Here is a 24,415-nt window from a genome sequence, read left to right as displayed (position 1 = left end):
CAAGAAGGGTAAGAGGGTGACCACGACATAGGACACATAGGATGCTGGTCGCACCAGAGTTTCAGAGACACGGCAAACACGCGTTCTCTGTGGTCGTTCACAATGTCCCTGCCCCTTCTGTGGAGCCCGACACTCACATGTCCCCTCCACTGTAACGAACAATGAAGCCTGGGCCTGCCTGCGGGTCGGCCGGTCAGTGGCCACCACAGTGTACTGAAGCTCGGTACATTCAGGGCGCCGCAGGGCCTCCGTGTCGTTTACAAATAGGGTCCCCGAGGTGTCCTCGGCTGAGGTGACCACACCCAGGGCACTGCAGTTGGTGGCGGAGGGCTGCAACTTGTACTGGATGTTGATGCCGCTGAAGTCCTGACAGTTGTCCACACAGACCTTCCCGATCTGGGGGAGGGGGGGTGTGAGGGATGGGGAGGAAGGAGAGGATGAGGAGCATGGCACCCGTACCCCTTAGCCAGTAGCTGGAGAGGTTCTTGGGTGGACCAAGTTGCCGGCTGCTCCTCAAGTACCCTGGATGGCAGCCTGTCTCAATGCCCAGTGTTCTTAGAACCTACAAGCCCACCTGCCTGGCCAGCCTTTGGCTTAAGGGCATCAACTCACCAGACAGACACATCCATTGGGAGTCACATTGTGACAGCCATAATCCCTGCGTGTCTCTCCCGACTGTTAAGAGCACTGTACTCTAGCTGTGTGACTGCAATGTCATTTGCCCACCCTTGAGGTCAAGAGGCCTCTTTAGGGGTTCTGGAAAGAGAACCCTTCTGGGGATGCCTGACTCGGGAGCCATCTTCTGGACTTTTACCTTTCAGCTACTCCAGTGAGCTAGGGCTGCTGAGCGCTGCAGAAGTGGTCATGGCTGCAAATCCCTGTCTATAGGTAAAAATAGACCTACAGGCCAGCCTCCTAAGACCCAGGGCAGGGCTAGGCATGTCCCCCACAAACCACACTGACACCCCAACAAACAAGCCTCCTATCTGCTTCACTTTCCCCTACAAAGAACGGCCATTTCCATCTGCTCAGAGGATCCTTAAAACCATCCAAGGCCCGGTGTGGTGGCGCACACCTGTAATCCCAGCACTCAAGGAGGTAGAGGCAAGGGGATCGCTGTGAGTTCGAGGCCAGCCTGGTCTACAAAGCAAGTCCAGGACAGCCAGTGCTACACAGAGAAACCCTGTCTCGAAAAACAACCAAACGCAAGCCCCAAAACCAATCCAAGGTCCCTGACCTCACTGTGGTCTTCAAAGACTATGGAGACAGTAAGAAACTAGTCACACCTCAAGGACAGTGACTGGGGCTTCTGAGTCTGTTAAATGCAGGTGGCTCTGCCTCCAATGGATGCCTCTAACGCCACCTCAGGCCCTGGCTTTCTCTTCCCTCTCCTGACCCCAGAGAAGGGCCAAGGGACACAGGTGAGGTCCCTTATTGTGCTGGCGACAGGAGTAATTGGGGATCTGGAGCTGACTGTAAGAACTGGAAAGACCACAGGGACAAGAGGAGACAGTCCTAAACACGCACCCTGAAGACGGATCAGCCTGCCACCGTCAGTTAAGCCATACACACCAACCCGCAAATAAACCCAGAACGTGCTGGAGAAAAACCGAGTTAGAACTGCAGCGCATGCGCTCACTGCTGGTTAAGGGGTGGGTGAGGGACAAATCCACCTCACTCCTCACCTGTAATGAACACCACGGCTCACTTCCCGCTCCTCTGATTTTCCTTTACTTTAGGAGTGCTGAGGGTAGAGCCTGGTGTCTGCTAGGAAAGTTCTACACCACAGACGGAGCCATGGCCCTGGTCTCTTGCTTTTCCATTTCAATTAAGACAAATACAAACATTACACTCTTATTAGCTTCTCCAGCAAACAAACTTATAAAAGTAGGTGTGACCCCCACCCTCTTCCCATGGGGCTCTTCTGCTAACGACAGTCTGCGGTGTGCTCGGAATCTCCCCGATAAAAACTTGTGCTTGTGGCCTGATGGAGTCACCGGAGAAGAATGGTTCCTCAAACCTCTTTCCCCACTGAACAAGTCCACCAGGAACACCTTTCCAAGTAGGCAAGTAGGCTTTGTGTTAGTGGGAAAATATTTTATCAAAGAGATCAAGAGAGGAAATGGGTAAAAATGGAGGAGGTTGCTCCAGGAACTCAGAAGGGGCTAGGAGCCCTGTCAGAAATGTACAAATGGGCTCAAGGATTCACCCTGGAACCTTTCCTGGCCCCACCTGTGCAAACTCTGCACTGGGTGGGCTAGGGAAGAGGTGCCACCTCCCCACAGCCCTGCCTGCAGTCTTGGGACCCCCTCTACCCTCAATCCGGGCAGAGGGGCCACAGGCTCACCTGGGCGTAACGGCGGGCCCTTCTGTTCACTGGGAAGGAGTAGGAACTGCGGAGGTTCAGGGTGACAGGCAGCACAGACACGTTGAAATGGAGGAGGAGGACGCCCGTCCCAGGCCCCTGGAAGTCCGAGTCATTGACCAGGACCGCCAGCTGCAGGGTCCGGCTCTCTGAGATGGGGAGGGTCCGGTTGAGAACCAGCTCTGTAGGTGAGCACACAAGGAGACAAAGGCAGTCACTCAGCTTCAGTAGCATGCTCTATGCCACATGCTACACACCCACTCCAACATACAACCCTGCACACACATGCAGCTTTCAAATATGTGCCTAGGTAATAGGCCTGGTGGGCAGTCTTACAGTACTACTGGTCATTTAAAAGCTGGACACTCTACTGAGCTGTATCTCGTGTGTGTGTATACATGTGTGTGTGTGTGTGTTTTGGAGACAGGAGGTACACATGGTATGTGTTTATATATAGGATACCACGTCCTGTGATTTGATAGTTATACAGAGTATATGTATATTTATGAGTGTAGTGTGCTATGCAGGTATGGACTGTGTGAGTGGTGTATTTATTTAATGGTGTATCTGCATGTGTGTGTGTGTATGTGTGTAGAATTAGCATGTGTAAATGGGTTTGTGTACAGGGTGTTTGTGTAGTATTTGTATACACAGATTGTATGTGGCTGGGATGGGTGTGCTCAGTCAGGTATATTTAGGTGTGTATGGAATATGTGTATAGTGTATGAGGTTTTCATGTGGTATGTGTGGCGTGTGTGTGTGTGGCGTGTGTGTGTGGCGTGTGTGTGTGGGGGGGTGTACTGAGCATCCTGAAGCTCTGAGAAGACATCACATCGCTGGCTCCTTACTGTAATTGTGCACGGTTGCCCGCACGGAGTTGTTGTTGGCCTGGGCCATCGTCTCATTGGGTGAGTGCTCTACCCGGAAGGTCTGCTGGGCCCAGGGGTCCCCTGAGAGAAGTGCGCTTGTGTAGCGTCTCACCAGCTCCCCAGATGCTGGCACCACATCTGCATCAAACACTTGCAGAGTGGCCACCACAGTGCCCTGCAAGCAGCAGACAGTGCCATTAGCACAGGCATAGTCAGAACACCACAGGCCCTAGCACAGCCTAGAACTGTCCCAAGTGTGTATGTCGTCAGAACCATCCCTAGGTGCAGATGATCTGAATTGAATGTTTGTCCCCAGGGCCTCAGTAAGAGTTGTGAGCAAAGCCACAGGGCCTCTGCAGTCACTTCTCTGGTTGCCCAATCAGACATTGTCTCCCTTCCCCAGAGTCTCACTCCCTAGGAATCCTGTGTCTGGTTCCCCTAGGAGCAGGCTGCAGAGCGACCTGATGCCCAGCAGGTGGCAGCAGCACACCACCAAGGCTGGTCAGAAGAGCAGCCTGGGTGAGGGCATCCTCCTTACAGAATTATCCCCCAGTCTCCTGACTGCTTCAGAGACTCTTGTGACAGGTTGCCTCGCTGCCAGAGTGAAAGAGTAACCCCCTTTTTTGCCAGGTCAGGTGAGCCAGAATGTTCTCCCCGATGCTCCCCCCTGGGAGCCTTGGCCTGATTACAAAGCACCCCCCACCCTCCCAGGCTCAGGCCTTCACAGTCAGAGCCCAGTGCAGGGCTGGCTATCTGGCTGGCAGTCAGCCAAACAGACAAGACAAAAAGGACAAGTCGAACGCCATGTGACCAGATGGCTAGCGGAACAGCAAAACAGATTACGTATAAACCACCGACGGAGACAAACACCGAACAGGCACCAGGACGAGACAGACAGACAAGCGCACGCGTGGACAAACCTCTTTCCGCTTGAACTCCACCAGAGCACTGGCGGTGTCCACGCCTCCGGAGAAGGTGGGTGCCGAGTCGTCCTCATCATACACCGTCACTGGGAAGGACATGGTCACCTTCTCCTCCTTAGCACTAGTGTTCACGATGCACTCCGCCTCCAACACATACTTCTCCTGAAGCTCCCGGTCAAGGGCCCAGCGAGTGCTCACCTCTAGGTCTCGGTTGCAATGGAAGGGCAGGTTCTCCCCTGTCACCAAGCAGAAGGGAATCCCGCATGACTGCCAGGTCGGGGGTGGGGGGGAGTGGGGGGGGGGAGTGGGGGGGTAGCCTGCCTCCTTTATGGTTCTACCCAGAGCGGAGGGCAGAATGGAGGAGGACTCAGCAGTAAGGGGTCCGGCACCCTAGTGCCTGGCTGTCCCTCTCTGGCTCTGTGGAAACGGAACTCAATAATCCAACTGTAGGCTGCTTGAGGCTTATGTTTTCTAGTCTGTGTCTGTGTCTGTGTGTGTGTGTGTGTGTGTGTGTGTGTGTGGCTGGAGCCCTCATTTACGCACTTGGGCAGACATGTAGCGACAGAGTCAACAGAGTCAGGTCTCTGCAGTGGGCTGGGTGGGGGAGGGGGCACAGGAAAGTAGCAGCTATAGGTGGGAGAGTCAGCTCCAGGTACAAGCTGGCTTAGGAATGTCAGCTTTTTTTTTTTTTTTTTTTTTTAAATCACAGCCAGTAGTTTTTGCTCATTTTAGACAACGTGAGAGAAACATTCCAGTTCTGTGACTTGAAAACAAATACTGGACATCCGGGGTAGGAGACTGACTTTATTAAAACAGTTGTTTCTCTATGTGGTATCTGCACTCCTTCTGTCTACCTCCCGGGGGTGTGCCCTGAGATGGCTCTCTTGGGGTTTCTTCTACAGCAGACAGGACATCAAAGGGTGAGGTCCACTTGTCCAGGAGGGCCAGCTCCCCAGCAAGATCTGCCGTGCTTGTTGTCACTAGCAGGGTCCTTGGAACTGGGCTCAGCACCTCAGAGCCAGTTCAGGATGAGTCAGGCCATCCGGGTCTCTGTAGGAGTATGCCAGGCGGTTCCCTGACTCCATGCCAGCCCATCCTCCTACTCAGGGGTCCCTCCTGGTACCACATACCTCCCTAATTCACCCTGACCCTGAACCATGCCCAACACAGGAATCCAACTAAGCCCTATTAGACGCAAGTGGAGACTTCTCCTACCCCCGGACCCCCACCTTCCACCGCTCCCCCTGTTCCAGGGAACGAAGCCCTCAAGTGTCTCCTGACATGACTAGCCTCTACCTGTTGCCCTCTGCTCCTCCCAGTGGCTAACTGCATTCCAGCCACAAAAGGTCCTACTTTAGAACCCTCTGGGGCTAGAGCCATTTGCCACCAACCCACCTTGTTTCATGGCCGGCCACCTTTCTGTTCTCTCGGCTTCTCTTTGCTCCGAATTCCTTCCAGAAGCCATCCAGCTTCCCTGACACACTCGTGGACCCTATCCCCTAGATGGCCGGAGGCTCCAGGCACCACAAGATGCCACACTGATTGCTTACAGTTGTAGCCTAAGCTCCTTCAATGGTGTCTGGCTAATGACAGACACGCAAGAGGTATCTCTGGAATATTGAACGGTGGCAGAAAGGACCTGTGGCTCATCCTAAGGGCTTACGGCACTACGCCTGCTGTGCAGCGAGACAAAGGAACAGCCCCGCGAAGCTGGAACTCACCTTCCAAGAGCCTGTAGACCACACTGATGTTGGGGCAAAGGAACTTGACAGGCAACAGGTGAAACTGATAGAAGGTGCCAGGGGGCCTGTTCTCCCTGATGCGGAAGGACAGGCCTGACTCCGGGAGGCAGAGATCCCGGGACCTGAGGGTGCTACAAGCTGGGAAGGAGTCATTGATGAAGGAGAAGTAAACTCGGGCACAGCCTGGCCAATGGCATTCACCCTCTCGCTGGGCTGTGGACCCCAGGAAGACCTGGAGGAAGATGGTGAGCAAGGGGAAGCCGCCATCTGTAGAGAAGAGAAGGAGACAGCCTCTTTTCAGGCAAGAGTGAAGAGGAAGGGCCAGGAATGCCAGGGCCCAGCATGGTCCTCAGGCCTCAGCTGCTGCCTGCCCACCTCTGCTGCAGGGCGCTGAGGCCTAGAGGTCAGCGGCCCTCTTCTCTGCTTCTCTTGTCTTTTGGGTTTCTGTTCAAAAGGCGCTTCCTGACAGAACTGCTCAGGCCCTGGGGCTAATGTTCCTGGTCCCTCCAGGTGTGTAACCTCATAGTGTAGTTCCTGCAGGCTCCTGGCCAGCAGCACTCCCTGCCTTCTAATCATAAAGTGCTTCCCCCTCCCCACGCCCCCCCCTCACAGGCACACCCCTTGCACAGACTTCATTAACTTGCAGAGGAAGACTTTTTTCACTTAAGTTTTACCGCTGAGGCAACCACATCCTAGTTTAGTGCAGTCCAGCGCTGACTTGAGGCAGGCATTCCCCAAGACCTCCACCTTAGGCCCTGCTGGCTGGTGGCGACAGGGTTCTGTTTGCCTTCCCTTAGCCTACACTGCATGACAGCGATCCCACTACAGTTAGTGTTCTCTGAACAAACTTTCCGGATGGCTGTGTGCCTCTCCTGACTGGAACAGGCAGTGCCCAAATACTAAGTGGTGTAGGTCCTCAGGGAACTACAGCTTCACAGCACATCCTACCCTGGCCTCCCGCCAAGGGATTCGCATTCCTCAGTTTCCCAATATGGCTCAGGAGAAAGAACATATACGAAAAACAAGGCACATCTCAGAGCACTTCCTCCAGGAGCTGTGTAGACCAGTGGTTCTCAGCCTCCCTGATGCTGAGACCCTTTAATACAGTTCCTTGTGTTGTGGTGCCCTCCAACCATAAAATTCTTCCGTTGCTACTTTGTAACTCTAATGTTGCTACTGTAACAAACTGTAACATAAGTAAAATATCTGATAATGCATCCCGGTCCTGGGCGTCTCTGGGCGTCTCGACCCACATGGAAGGGAACTGCTCATCTCGGACAGCCTCCCATCTTACCATCCTGGCTGTGCTTGTCTGACAGGTCAGTTACTTTACACACTCTAAGGATGCTGCTCACTCTGTATTCACAGGATTCTACGCTGCCTCTTACTTGTGGGCAGGAACTTAAGGATGAGTGAGGCCCCTCGCCTCAGAGGTGGTATTGGGAGGTGTGTCACCACCTCATGTCACACAAGCCACTCAGGTCTTCATTCTCCCCACCAGGGCTAACATCCTATGTTGCCTTGACTACAGCTCCAACCTTAGCTTTGTGCTGCTGGCTTGGCTGGGTCTCCATGTGCTCTGCCTCTGTCCTGGACACCCCAGCCAGCCTGTTGCAGATGGGGAGACATGCTTCCTGGGACCTGGTAGTCTTTAGCAAGTTGAAGGTCACTAGCTAAATTAACCCCGTAGGGTTATCCCTGCCCCCTCAGAATCTCTCACACAACTTGCACACCCTTATCTCCCCATTGCACATAGACTCTGCTCCACAGAAAGGGGGAGGGGGAGGGCGCCAAATCATTTGCATCATTCTCCCAATAGCCTCAGGAGGTCCAGAAGTAATTAGTGCCCCCCAAATCACGTGGGTCCCCCCCATTGGGCTGGATACAAAGCAGCTGCCTTCGTCCTGTGCCTTACACACCCTTGCCCACAGCAGCCATCTCAAACCTCAGACTGGCAGCTGAGACCAGGGCAGCTGGAGGGCTAGGCCAAGGTAGAGTGGGGATGGGGTACCAGGCCATTAGCTTACTGCGGATGCTGAGCTGTTCCCAGGAACTGTGGTCCAGGCTCTGGTTGAGGTAGAGAAGGCCAGTGTCCTCGTGGATACGGATCCAGTTATTCTCGTGCAGCCGCGTGCGGTAGACGCCGTAGAGGTACTGGCCCAGGCGGAAGCGAGGCACTTCTCCAGGGGCATCCCGTAGGGCGTGGACATAGAGCAGCGGTGTGCCAGCTGGCTGGTCCACGTACAGCTTCTCCCAGTAAGCATCCCTTGAGAAGTAGAGGCCCAGTGGGGCTGCAGGAGACATGAGAGCATGAGTGGGGGTGGGAGAGGCAGCTCCTTCATGGACAAGACAAACAAAAACAAAATTCTAATCTTAGCAAGAACTTCTCGCCTCTAGTCCAAAGGATATTAGCATGGCTTAACATAACCCCATTACAGCAAAGAGAAAAAGATGGACCACCGCTACTCATGCTTGCCCAGATGGCCTCACAGACATCCGGTCCAGCTGAAGCAGTCAGGCAGAACTGGGTTCTCAACGGGTTTCAGGTGATTAATCGGGGCTGTTAGGTAGGTATAGGTGGAAGGGAGCTTAGGGCGATATAAATAACCTGTGTCCGTATGAGACAGATCATGTGGGCATGATCCAGTTCCTAACACTGCACAGCTAAGATGGATGCTTTCCAATCTGTGATGGCCCATCTTGGCTGTCCACTTCGTTGATTAGCAAGCACCTCAGAGCTTAGTGATGCACACATACTCTGCGTGTGTCTGTCAGGGCATCTCCAGAGAGGTTCGACTGAGGGGGAGGGCAGGGGGGAGGCGAATCATCGCTGAATGTGGGCTGCACTGTCCCATACGTAGGCTGCGGCCTGGATGGCTTCCCAGGAGAACGAATGAGAGCCAGGACTCAGTCTCTGCTTCCTGTGCCCACCATGATGTGGACTGTCCTGCGCCATCACGCCCTTCCAGCCAAGATGGACTTAAACCAGGGCCCAAACTGTTTCTCTCCTTTAAGTTGGTCCTATACATTCATTTGGTCACAGCTATGGAAACTACCACCAGGCAATGCGACTTCCATCTAAAAGGATGATGTACCAATTAGAGAGGGCTGCAGGTGTTGGCCTTGGCTAAAGCTCATTCTGCTGTACTGCTGGCTTTGTATACGCCCTATACTTTTTATGATAATATTTTAAATAGTAAGAGCTCTTCAGAAGTCTTGTGCACACTAGCGATCAGAATGTGAAAAATAGTTATGGGTGCTCCAGAAAACATGCGGGTCTATCAAATGACTGATCACATATTCCCCCAATAGGATCCAGAAGTTGCATCTCTCAGTATCATCCCCAAAAACTTAAATCCCAAAGACATTTATACATCCATCTCACAGTAGCACCAATCACAACAGCCAACGTTGGAGGCATCTTTACTGCATATGGGTGAATGGGAACACAGAATGTGCAATGGACAGCACAGGCATCTTCCAGCTTTAATTTGAAGTGAAAAATATTCTGATGCTGTGCTGGCCAGTTTTATGTCCATTTGAACCAGCTATAGTCATCTGAGAGGAGGAAATCTCAGTAGAGAAAGTTCCTCCGTAAGAACTTGGCTGAAGGCAAGCCTTAGGGCATTTTCTTAATTAGTGATTAATGGGAGAGGTCCCAGTCCATTGTGGGTACCACTCCTGGGCTGGTGGTCCTGGGTTCTAAAAGAAAGCAGGCTGAGCATGCCACCAGGAGCAACACTGTAAGTAAGCATCCTCCTCCATGACCTCTGCATCAGCTCTTGCCTCCAGGTTCTTGCCCTGTTGGGAGTGCCTGTCCTGACTTCCTCCAATGACTGACTACGGTGTAGAAGTGTGTGCCAAACAAACCCTTTGCTCGCCCCAACTTGTTTTTGGTCAGGGTGTTCCATCATAGCAACAGTAACCCCAACTAGCGCAAAAGGGGCTGGAGACATGGCTCAGCAGTTAAGTGTTGTTTCTTGTCAGGCACATAGTCACAGCGACAAGAAGACAACACAGACCTAAGCTGCTTGCTCTGAGTCACTTGACTGTGGGCACAGGTGGAGGCCAGTGGGGCTTTCCTAGGAAGCATGGAACAGGTGACAGTGTCAGCCAGGTCAGGGGTAGCCTGGTCTGGGGGACAGAGAGGGCTGAAGAAGATGTTAAGTTCAGGAAAGAGAGAGCCAGAAAAGGCAGACGCTAATAATTAAGTCTAGCTTCTCAGGGCTAAGAGACCATGACTGCAGAAGGCCTGTCAGAAGTGACAGGTTGCACCAGCTTGTGGATTCCAGGCAAGACCATGGACTAAACCTGGGGTGACAAAGTGCACCGTATTTGATAGAGTGGGAGCACTGGCTTGGGCAAGGGCTATACATTCTTTGTTGGGAGCAAAATTCAGCTGATGGACATGATGTTCTAAGAACACTGGCATCATCTCCATCCCCACACCTGTATCTCCACTGTCTACCAGCATCATCAGCACCATAACCACCATCACAGTCTTAACCATCACTTTCATATTCTCTACAGATAACTAGCATCACCTGCAGAGCCATCTTCAGAGTCTGCACACAGTAGTACAGCTTCAAGTCTGGACCCCTACCGGTGTACAACAAAGGATTCAGTGTTTGGGACCGCCTTAGTCACCTGTCTTACTGGGCCTCCACAGTAGAGTGGCTAGTAGCCTTGAAGAGCTGCTGCACAGAAGAGGAGACACAGTGTGGGGTGGGGCTGCTCCTGGCTGGAGAGGCTCTGCTCCCCCTGCATAGGCAGGCATGGGACTCACATGTCTCATCTCCTGAGCTTGCGCTGTAGGACATCACCTCTCATAATCACGTTGGTACTGCTTCCAGGGCTCAGCCCTCAAGTCTCAGAGCACCATCTACATTTCCCTGCTTTGGGTTGGGGCCGGGATCTACTGCCCAGCTGAATTTAGGGGTTAATTGGGCACTGGACTAGCCAGAGCCCCGAACTGTCCTCTATACACAAACCTTCTTCTTCTTCTTCTTCAAAGAACATGGGCACCAGGCTTTACCCAGAATGCACTGCGGCTACCACCTGCATTTCCATGCCCACCCAGACCAGCTGCAGTGGCGCCTCCCTGAGATGAAGGATGCTCCCACCCAAATGTGATTTCCCAGCTGCTACAGACTTAATCTCGGGTCTTGCTGGCAGTTCCTTCCGGTTGCTATACAAAGGAAACTGCCAATTAGGTAACAATTAATTTCTTTCCTTGGGCAAAGCCTGGCCACCCAAGTGGCCTGTGGGTAAGCGTGTATGAGTGACCAGGCCCCTTTGACTCACGGGCTCTCTCTAGTGCTTTGTAGCCCCGGTTATCTAACTGCTGCAGCAACTGGGCCAAGGCACTAGCGTCTCTGACCCTGATGACTCAGGACTGTGCAGCTGTTCTCCACACAGCCAGCAGAGCACTATGACTCAGACCACGGCTCCACGCTGAGTGACCACCCCACATACCTCAAGCTCCATTTTGACACTCCGTTCCAGCACTCTGTGTCACCTTCAATATCCACCAATGGGATTTCCAACCTGCTGTTTTAAGCACGTCGGAAACACTTAGTGGACATTAGGCTTCCTCTCTCACTGAACAATAAACGGAGACAGAAAGTGGCCCGAGGCCACGGAGAGTGATTTAGGACTCAGCCAGAGTCTGGCCCACGATCCTTGTTCAGTGACAGCTGTTCATATAGTGCTTTGGAGAAACGAGGTCACAGAGTCCCAGGACTAAGGGTCATCCACTTATATGCCTGCTCCAGGCTGAAAATGGCACTGTCAAGATTCACCCATGCCTTCCCAGTTTCTCCTCAAAAAGGCTGATGGCCCTGCAAGTTTCTTTGGCATTTATAAGCTGGCTCTTTAATATTTCAGTGAGATGGAGTCGGGGCAGGAGACCCAAAACAGACGGAGAGCTCAGAATGCTGAAGCCAGGTGGAGTGTGTGCGGGACAGGGTGGGGGTGGGGTTCCAACACATAAGGAGCACCCACAGGTCCAGAAGCCATTGTTGGACTCTCATGAGCCCAACTCATTGGACAGAGTGAGGACTGACTGAACACTGTAGAGTCCTCCCTCTTATGGCCACAAGGTCCCGGTCCCACTGAACATGTCAGACGGTGGAGGCTGTGGTCAGATACGGAGCCCTTCCTGCTTCTGTATGGGTGCCTCACCTGTAACCTACAACTTGTACAGAAAGAAGGACAGCCCCTGAGGGAGGTGTGCCCACATGTGACAGTCCTGCAGTGTGGCTCTGTGTGCCCATACTGTGAAGATCTGCCCTGGGCCAGGGAGAAGGTATTAAATCAGTTGGCCATCCATTGTGTCCAGACCGAAGGTGCTGCAGCAGCAGGAAGGAGGCCACTGTAGTCTGTGGAGCAGAAGCAGCGGCCGTTTCTTGGGATGGGGGTGTGAACTGGCTGGTTTTGAGTCAACTTGAGCCAAGCTAGAGTCATCAGAGAGGAAGGAGCCTAAGTTGAGACAATGCCTCCGTGAGATCCAGATCATTTTCTTAATGGTCTATGTGATCAATAGAGGAGGCCCCAGCCCACTGTGGTGGTGCCACCCCTAGGCTGGTGGTCCTGGGTTTTGGAAGAAAGCAGCCTGAGGAAGTGAGCCAGGAAGCAGCACCCCTCCATGGCCTCTGCATCAGCTCCTGTCCCCAGGTTCCAGCCCTGCTTGAGTTCCTGTCCTGACTTCCTCTAATGATGGAGCTTGATCTGGAAGCAGAACTCGAATAAACCCTTTCCTCTCCAACTTGCTTTTTGGTCATGGTGTTTCATCACAGTGATAGAAACACTAACTAAGACAGTGTGGGCAAATAAAGAAGTCCCAAGCATCTGCTCTGGAGGGATAAAAGCTGGGAACCTCACAGGAGCCCTTTCTGGCCCCATAAGGACCCGGAGCCAAACACACTGCAAGCCTGCAGTCCCTGGTACGGCAGAGCAGGCCAGTGCTTGAGGCCCATCACTCCCTCATACCTGGACCTTGGACCCTGTTATCTGTGGTTGCAAACCTTGAGCACAGATGCAGGAGGGAGGCCGTTGCCTCCGTACAGGCTACCGTCCCTGCAATATGGCTCTGGCCGGCAGCATGACATCACGGCAGCAATTACTGTAATCAACTTAGACCAATCGGCCCGGTTATTTTTAGTCTAGCTGGAAGCAGAGCAAGAGGGCAGCCCCGGCTTCCCAGCCTGCCAGTCAGTTCTCTTGTTGGGTGTGGGATGGGTCACTGGTCTCCAGCATCCTTTCTCAGGGAGGTCCCAGGACATCTGCTCCTGCCCTAGCTGCGATGTCTTTGTGAAACATGTGCGCTCGGTGACATATGCAAGAGTCCCAGTCTCCTGAGAAATGCAGACACTCAGTTGGCAGTGGAGACTCAACGTCTATCCGTACAAGGACATCACTGTCTTCTCCAGAAGACTCCCCTCAACTGACTGATGCTACAGGATGAAGTAGCCTCTCAGCCAAGCCTGCAGGGATGACTGGTCCAAGGCATTGAATTTAAAAATGGCCAAAGGTGTTCAACCCCGAGAAAGGTATTTGTATTACAGTCTCCAAGGTTCAGGAACACTGTGGAAGAGCAGAAGAGCTGGAAGAAAGGGAGAAGGGCCCAGAACTGTTATCCTCAGGGCATCACACAGCCACTGTTCCCTGCATGAGCTCACCGCAGCTGCGCATGCCCACACTGGAACTGCACAAGCCTACATGTCAAGAGCCAATCATGGGGTGGGCTCAAGGGGCCCTAGGCGTCCCTGTTGAGTAAATTATTGGTTCTGATTGGTTCTCAGAGAGACAAAGTTCCTGTGGTAAGCCCACAAACTCCAATGGGTAGCTCTAAACCCACGACCTCACAGAGTGTCCTGGTTAAAATCATTTCATCACAGAAACAAAACAAAAAGACAAAAAAGTCTGGGAAAGGGACCTGTGGAGGGTTGTGGTGACAGGGGTGGGTAGGAGAAAAGAGACGGTAGTGTGTTAGTAAACAGAATGCGCTTATAAGCATCTTAATACAAACAATGGTCAAAGGCACAGACTCTTGTCCAATAATACACACAACTGGCCAGTTAGTGTGTAAACAGATGCTCATTTAGTCTTAGAACTAGATCACTACTAATCTCCAGGGGAAACTCAAACCAAAACCACAATGAAATACCACTCTGAGCCCACTGGGAAGGCTGGGATGTGAAAACAGGAACTGGTTAAAGGGTTTGAGAAGGTGTGGGTGAAATGTAACCTTTGCTCACAGAGGCTGAAACTGACGCTGCCTAGGAAAACTGAAAACAAGTCTTAAACAGGAGGCTTCAGAGGTCAAGCCCGGAAACATTGTTCCCGGTGGAACAAAAACACCTCCGGATCAAGGGAATGGATACATAAAGTCGGCCGGTCCAAAGAAGAGTTGTTATTCACTCTTAAGAGACGGGCATCCTGGCATGCGCTACCATGAAAATAAACTCCACAAACACTGCACTGTTTACATGAAACGCCCCAGAATGGTTAAATCCAGAGATGGACGTCCACTGGCGGTGACCAGAGACAGGGGCATGGAAAATGGGGTACAACCGTGTGGAGTGGGTATCCTTTGGGGGGGGCGTAATGAGAGTGTGATGTCACTATAGAGGTGCCACCTGGACACCTTGGGATAGCCTAAATGCTACTGCATTTTTCTCTTAAAAATATTTACCCATGTCAGTTTCATTTAAAACGTTTTTTTCAAAAGACAATTTCAACAAACCTTCACTTCCGTTACCCACAGCTGTGGGGCCCAACACAGGCTCCTGCAGAGCCACCCAGGAAAATGGGCAGAGAGACCCACTAGGAAAAGCTAGTGACAGGCTCTGAGCTTGTCAGTTTAGAGTGTGTGTGTGTGTGTTTGAGAGGGGGGATTTGAAACAGGCTAGAGTGATCTGGTAAGAGAAAAACCTCAACTGAGAAAATGCCACCCTCACATTGGCCTGTAGGCAAGTCTGTGAGGGAAATTTCTTGATTGACAATTGAGGGGAAAGGACCCATTCCACTGTGTGTGGCGTCATCCCTAGAGATATGGTCCTAGATTGTACCTGAGCCATATAGAAAGCAGAGCATCTGCTGCCCACTACTGCAGATACAGGCTGACATGGCTAGGGAAGAAAACGCCTAAAATGTACCTCAGTGCAGACTTTCTAAGGCCATGTGGCCATGGACCTATTGTATTAATCTTTTGCAAAAGTGACCTCCAGCTGAGCACCTGTGCTGAGTCAGAAGCCAGGTAGGGCCCTCATGAGGTCAAAGCCCACTCAAACCTGCCTTGCCTGCGAGGTAAGTAGCTCCCAGAACCACTGCTGCTTGGATGGGGGTGGGGTGGGGCTGAGATCCACTCCTGCCTTCTACCATGCTGCGAATGCCCCCAAGTAAAAAGGTAGAGGAGCACAAAGCAAGAGTGGAGAAGACAAAGCCCCAGGTCCCCCAGAATCAGCCCTATCTCTTCTAATCACACTGGCCAAATGTCTAAGGAACTTAGTGAAGCCTTCCACCATTCACCATGAAGCCCACAGCTTGCTCTCTTATCCACTCATAGCACATATTTCCCCAGCATTTTCTGGTTTCTTAAGTTTCAAGACATCAAAAAAATCCCCTCTTAGCCAGGCGGTGGTGGCGCACACCTTTAATCCCAGCACTTGGGAGGCAGAGGCAGGCGGATCGCTGTGAGTTCGAGGCCAGCCTGGTCTACAAAGTGAGTCCAGGATAGTCAAGGCTGCACAGAGAAACCCTGTCTTGAAAAACAAAACAAAAATCTCCTCTTTTCCTTCCCAGAATCTGTGTGAAAATGTCAAGGGGCGTGTGAGGGAGTGGAGTCAGTGACAATGAACACTGTGCAGCATGCCCTGTCCCCTGCTCTAGGGTCACGCTGCCCTTGAACAGTCCCAAAGAACACAGACATCAGCACTCCATGTCACAGAGGAAGTAAGACCTGGGAGCACAGCACCTGCAAGCTCCTGAGTTTGGAAGAAGGGGCTCCATCTGCTGGGGTCTGGGCCACTGGCCCCTCTTGCTGTAGAGCCCACTGGGTAACTAATGACACCAAGGAGACAAGAGTCCATGGCCAGCTCACCAGGCAGGCTCACGCCCAGTCAGGTGAACAGTGAACTTGCAAGTAGCATCTGGGCCGCTCTCTGCTTAGTGGCGCTACCCATGAGGCAAAAGCAAACACAAGTGTTTGCTTGTGGCTGGCCACCTGCTCTCCTCGGAGCCCAGGTGGTGTCCCCTCAATGGCAGCCCTCAAGGTCTCACCAGCCACCTTCTGAGGGGCCACCTGGGTGCCTGGGAAGGAGCTGGCAGAATACAATAGTATGCTTCCTCCTCTCACCCCACACGACTAGGTCAGGACTTTGTGCGACGGCTCAGGGGTCTATTGGCTGGACAGATTTCAGTCTCAGGTGGAGGGGATGGTCCCCAGAGCCCCCTCCCATCAACCACACAACTGTGAGGCCCGTTCAGGCTGTGGAAAAACAGGAAAGCAGGTATCGGGGGAGGCAACAGCTAGGGAAAGAAAGGAGGAGGAGGGTGCAGTGCACAGGGACCCTTTGGGGTCCCAGAACCTGTCAGGAAAAGATCTGTGTCCTCTGAGAGGAGTTGGAGGCCTGCAGCAGGAGGCACAGCCTCCCCTTACTTCCAGGAAACAAAGCCCTGGCTGCTCTTATGAATGGGCCAGCCTGGAGTCAGCTATACCAACTCCACAGCTTTCTAGGGTCAAACACCCTATACCAGGGGGCACAGAGGACAGTCCTCATAGACTAGACAGACAGGGACATGCCCCACCCCCCACCCCAACATCACTTCCTCTGTGGTCATGCCCAGGGCGCCCTGCCAGGCCACCCAGTCCTTACTACCTTGTCTCGCTGCCAGCGGCTCACCTCTAACTGAACCATACGGGCCCCTGCCCCCACCTCCTCCATCTCCATTAACTATTACGTGTGTCTTTTGCTGTTAGTTCCTCCCTGCAAAGCAGCACTCAAGGCTCTGATTAGCACTACACCAAGCCATGCATACGAAAAATAATGGGAAAGGAGGAAAAGGAAGAAGGCGCAGTCTTGATGGAAGAGGACTGAGGTAAGAGATCAATCAGCAGCCAGGCAGGCTCCAGCCCTCACCCCAGAAGCAGACCCCACCAATACAACACTGCTACCCCCCCCCCATAGAAGGAAGGAATTGCTGGGTGAATGGAGGGTAGACTCTTAGCTAACTTTGCCCTTTTTTTCCTGGGCATGAAGTGGGAGTTTTCTTTGATTGGTCTTTCCCAGTGCCGTAGGGAAGTTGATTCCACCTGGATGAGGGCACATAGTTGCATCCCTCCCCTAGCATCATCATAGCACTGGGGTTAAGGCAGCAAAGGTGCAAAGACAGGTCTCCTAGAAGTGCCTTCTCCCTAGCAGCCCTCTGGCTATATACAAACATGACTTTTCTTACCATGCCTGGAGCACACAGGCTCCCTCTCTGGGAGAGCTCTGACAGAGCCAGGCCTAGTGTTCATTCCTAGCCCATCAGACAGACCCCTCACTGTCAGCCAGCCAGTAAAAGCAAACATCTCGCTGAGAATTCTGCTCAGCCCCAGAGAGGCCCGGGTCCACTCTATCTCCAGAGCACCCGCTGTCATCCGATGGCTGACTTGCTGTGCGTTTTGACGGGCGCGGACGTCTTCGTTTCCTGGGTTCCTCTTCATCTCTCCTCCTGGTACCAAGCTGCACTGGCCTGGCTAGAATCAAGAGTCCTGGGACCTGGAGAGTGTTTAGCTTTCCCTGCGCTTCGGGATCTACAGATTGGGAGAGCCTCAGTTTGTTCATCTGTGAAATGGGGAAAGAAGACCACAAACCTCACTGGGTCATCAACAGGACAGCAAGAGCTAGCTAGCTATTGCTGGTGTTCGCAGGAAAGGGGACCAACAGAGTCCTCTGCCAGGCTGTAGAGAAGATCCCGAGGGAGGTAGCCACTTCCAGCTACCCCTTTCCCTTCCTATCCCAGGCTCCATTTCAACAGATACTATAATTTTTAATTAGTTTTCTCCTCCCCTGGCTAAAAGGCCATTAGTACCCCATTAGGTGAATGTATCCCATTTTCTTCACACCAAGGAACTGGCGATTTACTTAGCCCATTCCTAAAGCAATTCTGCAAAATCAAAGCAATCTAGTGAACGGCTGGCTCGGCCACTTCCCCACTTGCTGTCTGCTTTCAGCCCCACCCTCAGGAGTTCCTGGCTGGCCCAGCCCTGAGAATGGACACTGGGGCTCAGCAGTTGGAAGAAGAAGACATCGAAGGGCCCAGGCGAGCCTGGAGAATCAAGACAAGCCTCGAGGGCCCCCTGAGCTCAGTAAGGGAAGGGAGGGAGAAAGAAAGAAAAAAAGAAAAGCGAAGAGATGAAGCCTTGTGTCCCAGTCCCCAGGCGCTTATGAGAAGCTCTTGCTGGTGTAGACAGATGTGGGTCCCTCACACTCACAGAAGGGCTGTCCAGGCAGGGGCCCTCCCATGACATGGGGCCAGGTCCTTTGGCTCTCACAGCTGCAGGTGCTAAGCCAGATGCCAAGCCAAGAAGATGGAGACGTGAATATTACTACGCAGTCTGGTGGTGGTGGGGGGAGGGGCACCAAGGTGCCCTGGGACATGCATGAGAGATGAAGATGTGGAGATTTAGTAGTCTCATCCACCCAGCCAAGCTGTATCTGTATTGAGCAGTGAAAAGCGCAGAAAAAAAAAATTAACGAATTACAGAAAGTTGTCATCTCTAGTTCCAGGACACTGGGCCCAACAGTCCTGAGACCATGAGGGAACACGTGACAAGGCACTGTGTATACGTGGGGTGTTAGGAGGAGGGTGAGAAGGGAAGGGAGGCAGGCCACGCTGTGGGAGTACATGAGCTCATGAGTTCGTGAGAAATGGGGGAGCATGTCTTGTTGATAACTTGAAATGGGTGAGTCTCCTGAGCAGGGCCCCCTCACTTTCTACAAACCCACTCAAAACCGTGGACAACAGGCCCAGCAGCTAGAACACTGTATCCACAAGAGGGCGCTGGAGGCCACGCTGCCCCCTAGCCTCATACGCTGAAGAACCGCACCCGAGATCTGTAGTGGCAGTCTGAAGCCCATCAATGAATGACTGCTGCTCCAGAGGCCAGGCTAGCCGGTTTCTCAAAACAAACAAACAAACAAACAAAAACTTCCTGGGTATGAGACCGCTGCCTTCTCTGTACCTCTATCCTGTTTCTTGGTCTTCCAGAAAAGGGTGGGTATTAAGACAGGGGCTCATAGTCCCTGGACTCTATAAATTGTCGGTGGCCACCTGATTTTATGGGCCAGAGGTCTCCAACAGAACGCTCCCTTTCTCCCTGCCAAATGCCACAGGCCAGCTCTTGAGATGTTTGGGTTCCTAAAACGGCTGGGGACCTCACTTCACTAAATTCAAGGCTGGGAAGGTTCAGGAAAGTTGCCAAACACGTCTTCCTAGTTTCCCCCCCTGACAACACAGCTGCGACTATGACGTTTAAACCCAAAGACACTGGAGAGCTTCAGAGTTCACAGGTTCCGTGTTTCATGCCTATGACCCCCATGCAGCACTGTAACCCCAGCACCCCAAGACCTAGAAACAGACTGTCCAATCCATTTTTTTCATCTCAGGAACGATTGATAGGGTCTTTATCCTATTCCCCTCTCTGCATATGTACCCCCGCTGCTGGGAGGCCCACATATGCCGCCCTGGGGTGGTCTGTAAGCCCAATCTTTGCAAGACTTGGAGCTAGAAACAAGGTGATCTTTTTCTGTTTCTAAAGGGTGCAAAGAGAGAGAGCCCTTTGTAAGGAATGGGAGGAGGGTGGCCTGGGCTCCATTCTGATATCAGAAGAAAATCTGGTATGTATATATATTTCCGGAGGGAACCAAGTTAGGGTAGGTTGAATGGACACTAAAATGCGCAGCCAAGGAGGTCAACATCCTGTGTCCTTAAGAGTTCATTTGGTCAGGGTATAGGAGCGAGGGCAGTGACCAGCCTTTGAAAGGCCACACCTAATAAGGGACTCCTATGTGCGCATGATGCTGGCCACACATCTCATTCGGCTCCTGAGTGGCCGTCCCCAAAGTGCTGGGTAAATGTCAGCCCCGGACCCTATTGAGCCTCCAAAAGCTTTCAGGTGCTCCAGCCGAATATAGGGGGACACAGGGCTCCCAGCTGCCGGGCAGGACTCAGACCATGTCGTACTCTCGGACGAAGATAACGCCAGAAAAACACAGGCTTTTAGGTTTATAAAGACCAGGGCGGCAAAAACACACAAGAGAAAAATAACCTTTACTGAAGAGTCTCAGCAACCTTTAGCCAGAAAAGCAGAGCTACAGAAAGTGCGGGAGTGAAACCCGAAAAGAAAATCAGGGCGCAGCAGTCTCCAAACGCTGGCGCAAGTCGCGGGCTTCCCGGGGCTGCCTAACCCTGTCCTCTCGCAGCTGCTCCCCAGTGGCAACAAGATCTGTCCGCTTCGCCTGGGCACGCGGCCGCGGCTGGAGACGCAACCAGCTTAGGATGCGCAGCTGCGGCTTTGGTTGAGCACCGACCACGCTGCCCGGCCCTGGGCTCCCACCGACCCGAGCCCCGCCCAGCCGCCGGCGGGAGCGCTCTGGGCAGAGCAGCCACCGGGTTCCCAGGCCCCGAGACTGCCAGCCGCGCAACCGCCCGTTGCCAGCCAATGTAAGCGCGCTTCTGCGCGCGTCAGCTCCCCGGCTTGGTGCGCAGTGTTAACTTCGCCCCGGCCGCTACCGTCCCCGCCACCCGTTGGACTCACCTTCGCCCAGCAGCGGCAGCAGCAAAACCAGCTTCAGCCCCAGCCCTGCCGCGCCGGACGTCGCTTTCGCCATCGCCCGTGCGCGCAAGGGCCGCGGTTGAAGAGCGGGCGGGTCTCGGCGGTGGGGTGCGGCGCTCAGCCGGGCCTCCCCATGCCAGCTGGGGCGCAGCGGGCACTGCGGGCGCGTTGCCTCGGGACGCGACTCCTAGGTGCGGTCTCGGACTGGCTCTCCGCTGCTGCTTGCGCGGCTCCAGTTGCGGTACTGAGGGGAGACTTGCGCTGCCGGCGCCCCGGGAGTGGACAGGGGCAGGGCAGGGTGCAGAGGGAGGGGCAGGAGGAGGGGCGGGACCAGGGGTGCGGGTGTGTGCGAAGGGGCGGGGCTCCAGGTACAGCGTGGGACAAGGTGGGGCGGCACCCGACTGCTTCGAGACCCGCGATTTCCTCCCTGGCAGAGGGCGAGTCGGAGCTGGGTGCTTGTGGTTATGGCGCGGGTGCCGGTCGACTAAAGGTAGCCTGAATCCATGGTCATCTGCTGGCATAGCCACTTTCTCACCCTGTGCGCCTGCTTGCTGTTTCTGCGTTTGTCCTTTCCCGCCCAGAAAGAGCAACACAGAAGATTCTGGATTCTGGGACGACTGATTGCCTCTGCTCGCAAAGAGACCAGAGACTAGACTGATGTCCCTCCAGTCTCCGGTCGCGGAGAGCATCCTCCGCCATTTATTACGGGGGCGGGAGTGGGAAGTGCGTTTGGAGCTTGCAGCTTCTTCTGGGGCTAGAGGCGGGAAGAGGGGAGGAGCCCTGACCAAGAGAAAAAGCCTGCTTCCAGTGTATACTATATCCTGTGGAGGAGAGGGTGGGAGCGCCCTGTGGGTCTTGTTTTTGATTCCCAGGACAGGTAAAACCAATAGGACCAAGAAACTGGCTAACTGCACACCTTTCAAAGAGACCTGCTGCTGTAGTCCGGTGGAGTGCTTGGAACTGTAGGCTCTTACCCCACCAAATAGAAGAGCTCTTAGGATGTGCACTGCCAGACTAGGGCAGCGGTTACAGGGGTGTCTTGGGGAGAGTGAAAGCAGAAGTTTTCCCGAAGACCCTAACCCCTCTCCCCAAATTATGCCTAAATATAATTACCCTTGATATGGGAGCCTCTGGGCAGGAAATGGAAGGCCACATGTGGATTCTAGAGCCCTGTGGGAAAAGCCCAGCTCTCCTCACTCCCAGCTGTTTTTTGAAGCCTGGCTTTACACCTAGTGGTGGAAGGAAAAGAAAACAGACGTCTGTGTAGGACCTTGGAGTGAACAAACAGGTCCCCCAGAACCTGAGCCTGGGGAGGGGCTCAGCTGCTCTTCTCCTGCGGTAGGCACGGAGCCCCACCCTCCCGCCTGGCTGAGCTCAGGGCTGAATAAGCGATCTGTACATCACTCTGCAGATATGAAGTCAAAGTGAAGTCACCCTCACAGGCAGGAGTAGAAGCTGCCAAGACATAGGCTGACTTGGGGCCAGGCCAGCTGAGATGTTATTCAGAGCTTGCCGGCTGGCGGGAGGGTATCCAGCCTACTAGCCTGCCAGTCCAGGAGTGGCACCCTGAGATCACTGGCCTTTGGGATTATGGGGAGCTAGAGTTAGCAGTAGCTGCTAACACACCTGACTCCTGAATTATCACTTGAGCCTGTGTCTAAGGATGGGACCTGCGTAGGAAAGGTGGAAGGGAGCTACTTCTTGGCTACAAACAGGTTCCTTTGGCTGTTTTCCAATAGAATGCGGAGAGAAAAAAAAAGTCTGGTCTACTCTTCCAACCAGCCTCACCCTCATGCATCCTTCACTGGCACAACACTGGGATGAGCTCTGGCCGTTTTAAACACCCGTGCAAGAATTCATTCCTGTCTGCTCCTCAAGTTTTTGCACTCTCAAATGTCCAGATACCACAGTGGGGACATTTCTCTCTCCCCAGAAGATCTTGAGTGGACTCTTGTGTGAACCCCCCCCCCACACACACTAGTGTTGGGATACATGGATACCTGTGTACTTGAATGCTTATTTTACCCTCCCTGGTGCATGTCCAGGTTGCTGAGCAGAGACAGCGGCGTCTAGATGGGAGGGAAGTCCTGGACCTGCTGCCACTGACATTAACTCAGTGTTCAGAATCTGAGCGTAGGAGGAGGGAGCTTCCTCTAAGGGAGTGGGCAGGGTCACTGTCCCTAGGGTTAGGCCAACCTATGCTTCACCTAGGAAGCCCCATCCTTTGCTCCTTTCTTTTTCCCTCCAGCCCAGGGGGAGGGGAGGGTCTGTATAAAGCTCTACTTTTTTTGTTGTTTTTTTGCTTTTTGTTTTTTCATACTTTTCCTAATCTTACTCAGAGCCTCATTTTCCCCAGCTGTAAACTTACTCTATTAAAAAGGGAGTGCCGGTGTGGATGGAACTCACTGTCAGCACGGAGTACATGCTTAGTAAGTCACAGCCATTGTTTTACTTAGATTCATCCTTGACCTTGACCTTGACCCTCACTGAAAGTCACAAGTGCACTAGAAGTTAGAGTTGGGATGGTCTGGTAGGTGCTAAGCTTCACCCATAGAGACACTTTTCTATTTCTTTCTTTAAAAAAAATATGATAGCGGGCACGCTAGGCAAATACTCTGACTAGCCACTGCTCATACACATTCTAAAGAAGACGGATCTCCAAGAGGTTGTGAAGCACACTGCTGCTTTGGAGTAACTTAACTTGAGTTTCGATCCTGGCACTTCTGCAGCCCTACCTCTCCCAGCCTGTTGTGGAATCTGCTGCCCAGGGGAAGCAGACTGGGTGTGAGGTGACTGAGTGGGTGGGCAGCTCGCATGGTATCCTTGCAGTAAGTGGGATTGTAAAGGCTGTGTGTGGCTTCTGAGCATGCCAGGCCCACCTGGAGTTCCTTGGGTCTGTCCCCAAAACACAACCCAAGGATGAGAAGGTGGAGGCCAGGCAGAGATCTCAGGTGGCACAGGCTTGCTGCGGTGGAAAAGAGCTACTTCTGGATAGGACACTGGATGGGGTGTCTGGAAGATGGAATTGTAGGTATAGGGTGTCCAGAGGTATCAAGAAAGCAGGGACAGAAACGTGGCCCTTGGGGTCTTAAAAGAGGTGTCCTAAGTCCGGAAGTCCAGCCCAGGCTGGGAAGCACTGGAAGGCTAGGTGCCTCAGAGTGGGCATGGCACTTCTTCTGCAGGCAGGTAGGACACAGTAGTTGGAAGCACGGATTCTGTGACCCTGTGGGGGGGGGCGTGGGTTGTCACTACTTAGCACTCTTCCCCAACTGCCCTCTGCTACCCCAGTGGGGTGTTGAGGTGGGGGGAGCATTTTGCTTTTCCATAGTTTCCCTCCCTGCCTGCCCTTGGCTGCCCTCCAGGGAGTTGCAAGAAGAAAAGCATGCCTGGCAGCTACCTCAGTCGAGGCAAGTAGGTGTGCCTCCTAAATGAATATGCTAAATTATTAGCATAATCACAGGCTACCTGGCTTGGGCTGGCAGAGTATAGCCAAAGGATGTGCTTTGTATGGCTTCTGGAGATCCTGCCTGGCTGCCTGCCTCACCACCCACTGAAGACACGTGTAGATGGGACTTGAGTCTGTCTGTGAAAACAGACATTCCTCTTACACCTGACTGGATACCGGAGGCCCGAGAGCTCCTGTCTCATGAAGGAAAGCAGCAAGGACAGGGGACTGGACAGAGCCTGCCTTC

General features: G+C 53.1%; 1 protein-coding gene across 1 annotated transcript in view; it reads right to left on the bottom strand.

Annotated features, from left to right (window-relative positions):
• The window catches only part of RET (ret proto-oncogene), a 42,032-nt gene extending 21,001 nt beyond the window's left edge, over positions 1-21,031 (bottom strand). Inside the window, exons 1-7 of the mRNA XM_084765443.1 lie at positions 20,706-21,031; positions 7,927-8,190; positions 5,879-6,166; positions 4,155-4,393; positions 3,214-3,409; positions 2,348-2,547; positions 138-396 (exon numbers count right to left, since the gene is read on the bottom strand). Of these exons, the coding sequence (XP_084621569.1) occupies positions 138-396; positions 2,348-2,547; positions 3,214-3,409; positions 4,155-4,393; positions 5,879-6,166; positions 7,927-8,190; positions 20,706-20,778 (1,519 nt within the window). The 5' untranslated portion in view covers positions 20,779-21,031. The remainder of the gene's footprint in view (positions 1-137; positions 397-2,347; positions 2,548-3,213; positions 3,410-4,154; positions 4,394-5,878; positions 6,167-7,926; positions 8,191-20,705) is intronic.
• Between the last annotated feature and the right edge of the window lie 3,384 nt (positions 21,032-24,415).

The sequence above is a fragment of the Acomys minous genome (assembly GCF_964271855.1).
Source record: "Acomys minous genome assembly, chromosome: 17".
NCBI lineage: Eukaryota > Metazoa > Chordata > Mammalia > Rodentia > Muridae > Acomys > Acomys minous.
This window is presented reverse-complemented; position numbering and strand designations above follow the sequence as displayed.